Source organism: Hyla sarda, chromosome 2 (assembly GCF_029499605.1).
Source record: "Hyla sarda isolate aHylSar1 chromosome 2, aHylSar1.hap1, whole genome shotgun sequence".
NCBI lineage: Eukaryota > Metazoa > Chordata > Amphibia > Anura > Hylidae > Hyla > Hyla sarda.
The window spans coordinates 876096-881668 of record NC_079190.1 but is presented as its reverse complement, the minus strand read 5'-3'; the positions used below and the strand labels follow the sequence as shown (position 1 = coordinate 881668).

Below are 5573 nucleotides of genomic sequence, written 5' to 3'. Positions count from 1 at the left end.
TCCTCTATGTAGTCAGGTCACCACATCTCCTCCTCTGTGTAGTCAGGTCATCACATCTCCTCCTCTATGTAGTCAGGTCACCACATCTCCTCCTCTATGTAGTCAGGTCATCACATGTCCTCCTCTATGGAGTCAGGTCACCACATCTCCTCCTCTATGTAGTCAGATCACCACATCTCCCCCTCTATGTAGTCAGGCAACAACATGGGCAATCTTTAGTGTCTCTGTTTTCTCTCACTAGAAACTCAATAAAACAACAAGGTTAAGAGATCTCTGATATAGAGGATGGAACAATTTAATGGAATAGAACATGAGTATGCCAGGTGTTCATTATACAGTAAATCTTCCTATAGATAATTTATTAGTAAGGATTTGTAGTAGACTGTATGTCAAATACCCCAAAAAATCATAGACCCAAGTAGTGTGTTCAGATGAATGGGTCCCACTATCTGGTCCACTAGAAGGTCCTCTTCTGGACCAACCTAACCTTGTATTGAATGTTAATTTCAAAGTTTGACTCATAAAAGATTGACGGTGGCTCAGAGACTCCGGGGACAGACGGCCAGAGGGCCACCAACAAAAAGACAATGTCAGCAACCAGTAGTAGCACAGTAAGGGTTCACACTTCATTTGACATTAATATCTGGCATTGGATTCATTGACATTCTCCCACCATTCCTGTTCCTCCATCGAACACTATTTATTATCTTCTGCAGTAAATCGAAGAACAAAAGCCTTATTAATGTGAATGTGCATGGAGGAGGAGAGCTCGCACCTTCTCTTCTTCCAGGATCTCCTGAGACAATCTCTGATCTCTTTGACTCCTAATCCATAGATGAAGGGGTTAATCATGGCGGGAATCATCAGGTAGATTGCATTAAACAGGTTCTGGACATCGTAGGAGATAAATGTATGCAATCTGTACACGACTGATGACAGCAGAGCACAGATGTATATGACAACGGCCACCAACATGTGGGTCCCACAGGTATGCAGGGCTTTGTGCCGAGCTTTACCAGATATGATCTTCATGGCTGTATAGAGGATGCTGGAATAGGAGAAGAAGAGAAGACCGGAGTCAAGAATTGTGATGAAGATCCTAACAAGTAGACCCACAATTTGCTGTCTGGAGATGTCCCCACAGGCCAGGCTCAGCAGTCCCATGTTCTCACACACAAAATTCTGAATGATGTTGGATTTACAGTATTGAACATGAGAAGCCAGTATGACCATTGGGGAAACAAAAAGAGTGGACCGTGCGAGCCCGATGATGACCAGGTAGACCAGAGTCTGATTGGTCATGATATCATTGTAACGTAGAGGCCTACAGATGGCAACATACCTGTCCAGAGCCATCGACAAGATAACACCAGACTCAAAAATAGCCATGAAGTAAATATAGAACATCTGTACAAGACAACCGGCCAGAGAGATCGCATTCATATCCAAGGACAAGCCAAGGATGAGTTTGGGTACCACCGAAGTTGTGCAGGAAATATTGACAGTAAAGAGGATGGAAATAAGAATATACATGGGAGAATGGAGACTTCTCTCTACACCGATCCGGTATATCAGGATGGAGTTACCAGTCAAGATTGTAACATATATAGAAAGAAATGGGATCACCAAAAACATCCTGTAGGTCACGATCCCCGGAAACCCAAAGAGGACAAACTCTGTGTGGGAGAATGAGGAATGACTGTGGTTGAATGTGTTCATCTTTGGGTCATGAGGAACCTACTTATAATGTCTTCTGAGAAAATCTGACGTGAGAAGGAGACGGAAGGAAATACATCACTGTAAATGCTTCATAATGAGATCCTATAATTATAGAGTCGACCATGCTAGGTAGAGGGTTGGTCAGGTCTTCTGAGGTCACATCCAGCTATCTTCTCCTCATCTGTCACCTTTTCTTTGAATGTTGGCCATCATTCACCAATTGTCCTTTTCTGCGGCCCAACTCTCATCAGACATAAGGGAGAATATCCGGAAGGCCTGGGCAAAAATTATTGGTCCTTGAATGCTCCTAAAAAGTCATGACACAAGAATTTATCGGGACTCACAGGGAGGTTGTGTTATCATTGCAGGGGTCTTATACCATCATTCATATTACAGAGAAATTAGGGATCATCTGAGACACAGAACCCCCAAAATATCAGCTCACCAGCCTAATAAGAACAGGACATATATGATGGTGATGGGACATTCTAACGACTGAATATGCTTCCTATAGACCTTTTCAGAAAAGATCTCCTGTGCGAGACCTGAAAGCTGGTTGAGGCCGCAGTTACCCAAGCCCCTCCCCCCCTCCCAGTCTCCGGGCATCCTACTCTGCTGTATTGTCTCAGGAGACAACAGTTTCTGGTCCACTACGAGGAGGCCATGTGTTCAGGGGCTGGCATTGAGCATCCATGATTTCCTTCTCCCACTAATCCTTTCCAGGCACCACCTATTTGAGAGTCCTCCCCGTTCCTTTGGTGCCTGAGCAATAGTATAGTTTATCTACTAGCTAAGGTGTTAGAACTCTGTCCTGCTGATCTGTGTCCTACCTGAGCCTGAAATTCTGAACCTTCCTCTGCCTGACCCTTCTGTACCTCGCTGACCTCATGTGCCTGACCCAGGCTTCCCACCATGCCTTTGTATTATAAACTGGCTAATCTAGCATGCTGTCACCTGGCTGCACCTGAGCCCTCTCAGCTCTGCTAAACAACTACCATCTCCTGGGCAGATTAGATGGGCCAAACTATTCTTATCTGCCAACACACTCTATGTTTCTACGTTCTTTCCTAATGCTGTGCATCAGGACACTCCGGCCTGCCCATCCAGCCATCACCTAACTGGGACCACTCCGGCCTGCCCATCCAGCCATCACCTAACTGGGACCACTCCGGCCTGCCCATCCAGCCATCACTTAACTGGGACCACTCCGGCCTGCCCATCCAGCCATCACCTAACTGGGACCACTGCGGCCTGCCCATCCAACCATCACCTAACTGGGACCACTCATGCAGACACGTCCTGGTGTTTCCTCTGCCTCTTGGAGCGGGATAAAGAGTGACAACCAGGGGAAAGCTTAGACTCTACTCCAAAGTTTGGCCCAAAGTCAAACTGGTCGGTGGCTCAGTGGGTCCACAATTTTATGGGGGGTGGGGTGCATTACAGTGGTTTAGAGCATCTTTTAGGCCATAAGGAGATACATTACCTACTCAGGTCTATGTCAAAGGCCTCACACACCTAGCCAACCTGTACCCTTCTCTGTCCTGAGGAGGAGAAACAAGAGACCGAAACACCCGTCTATTGATGGAGGTCTCATCGTTTAGGAAGATATGCTGGTTTGGCTTTTAAAGCTCTTTAACCCCTTAAAGACCAAGACCATTTTTACCATAAGGACCAGAGCATTTTTTGCACATCTGAACACTGTCTCTTTAAGTATTAATAACTGTGGGATGCTTTTACTTATAAATTGGATTCCGAGATTGTTTTATCGTGACATATTCTACTTTAACATAGCGGTAGATTTTTGTCGATACTTGCATAATTTCTTGGTGAAAAAATCCAAAATTTCATGAAAAATGTGAAAGTTTTGCATTTTTCTAACTTTGAAGCTTATAAGGAAAATGAATATTCCAAATACATTATATATTGATTCCCTTATACAATATGTCTACTTTATGTTTGCATCATAAAGTTGACATGTTTTTGCTTTTGGAAGACATCAGAGGCTTCAAAGTTCAGCAGAAATTTTCCAATTTTTCACAAAATTTTCAAAATCTGAATTTTTCATGGACCAGTTCAGTTTTGAAGTGGATTTGAGGGGTCATCATATTAGAAATACCACATAAGTGACCCCATTATAAGAACTGCACCCCTCAAAGTATTCAAAATGACATTCAGAAAGTTTGTTAACCCTTTAGGTGTTTCACAGGAATAGCAGCAAAGTGAAGGAAAAAATCTCAACTTTTTACACTAACATGTTCTTGTAGACCCAGTTTTTTTTTTTACAAGGGGTAAAAGGTGAAAAAGACCCTCAAAATGTGTAACCCAATTTCTCTTGAGTAAGGAAATACATCATATGTGGATGTAAAGTGCTCTCCAGGTGCACTAAAGGGCTCAGAAGAGAAGGAGCTTTTTGAAAGCAAATTTTGCTGAAATGGTTTTTGGGGGGCATGTCGCATTTAGGAAGCCCCTATGGTGCCAGAAAAGCAAAAAAAGCCCCACATGGCAACTATTTGGGAAACTACACCCCTCAAGGAACGTAACAAGGGGTACAGCGAGCCTTCACACCCCACAGGTGTTTGACAAATTTCCTCAAAAGTTGGACATGAAAATGAAAAAAAAAATTTTTCACTAAAATGTTGTTGTTACCCCCAAATTTTTCATTTTCACAAGGGTCATTGGAGAAAAAGAGAGTATGAAAATACCCCATATGTGATTGTAAAGTGCTCTGCTGCCGCACTACAATGCTCAGAAGAGGAGGAGCGCCATTGGGCTTTTGGAGAGAGAATTTGTTTGGAATGGAAGTCGGAGGCAATGTGTGTTTACAAAGTCCCCCGTGGTGTCAGAACAATGGACCCCCCTCCACATGTGACCCTGCGCAAATGAAAAATAACATTTTTAATTTTTATGTTCCGCTGTTCCAAAAATCTGTCAGACACCTGTGGGTGCTCACTGTACCCCTTATAACATTACATTAGGGGTGTAGTTTCCAAAATGTGGTCACATGTGGGGAGGTTCCGCAATTCTGGCACCATGGGGGCTTTGTAAACTCACATGGCCTTCAATTCCAGCCAAATTCTCTCTCTGAAAGCCCAATGTCGCTTCTTCCCTTTTGAGCATTGTAGTGCGCCCGCAGAGCACTTTACAATCACATATGGGGTATTTCCATACTCAGAAGAAATGGTGTTACAAATTTTGGGGGCTTTTTTCCTATTACCCCTTGTGAAAATGAAAAATTTGGGATAACACCAGCATTTTAGTGAAAATTTTTTAAAAATTTCATTTTCACGTCCAACTTTAACGAAAATTCTTCAAACACCTGTGGGCTGTTAAGGCGCACTATAGCCCTTGTTACATTCATCGAGGGGTGAAGTTTCTAAAATGGGGTCACATGTGGGTGTTTTTTTTTTTTTGCGTTTATGTCAGAACCGCTGTAACAGCCACCCCTGTGCAAATCACCTCAAATGTACATAGCGCTCTCACTCCTGAGCCTTGTTGTGCACTCGCAGAGCATTTTACTTCCACATATGGGGTATTACCGTACTCAGTAGAAATCGCGCTACAAATTTTGGGGGTCCTTTTTTTTCCTTTTACCTCTTGTGAAAATGAAAAGGTAAAGTTGGGGTCTACTCCAGCGTGTTATTGTAAAAAAAATGTTGTTTTTTACACTAATATGCTGGTGTAGACCCCAACTTTACCTTTTCATAATGGGTGAAAGGAGAAAAAGCCCCCCAAAATTTGTAACACGATTTCTCCTGGGTACAGAAATACCCCATATGTGGCATTTGCCTTGAAATAAGACAGAGCTCTGAAGTGAGAGAGCGCCATGCGCATTTGAGGCCTGAATTAGGGATTTG

The 5573-nt window shown here is 43.3% G+C and overlaps 1 protein-coding gene across 1 annotated transcript; it reads right to left on the bottom strand.

The window, feature by feature from the left end:
• Positions 1-696: 696 nt before the first annotated feature.
• Positions 697-1719, bottom strand: LOC130358140 (olfactory receptor 52Z1P-like). The gene has a single exon (XM_056560969.1). The coding sequence runs from the start codon at positions 1717-1719 to the stop codon at positions 697-699; it is 1023 nt and encodes a 340-aa protein (XP_056416944.1).
• Positions 1720-5573: the final 3854 nt, after the last annotated feature.

What these genes read in the sequence shown, in the direction of transcription:
- LOC130358140 (XM_056560969.1), bottom strand. Translation starts at nt 1,719, where the DNA reads ATGAACACATTCAACCACAGTCATTCCTCATTCTCCCACACAGAGTTT.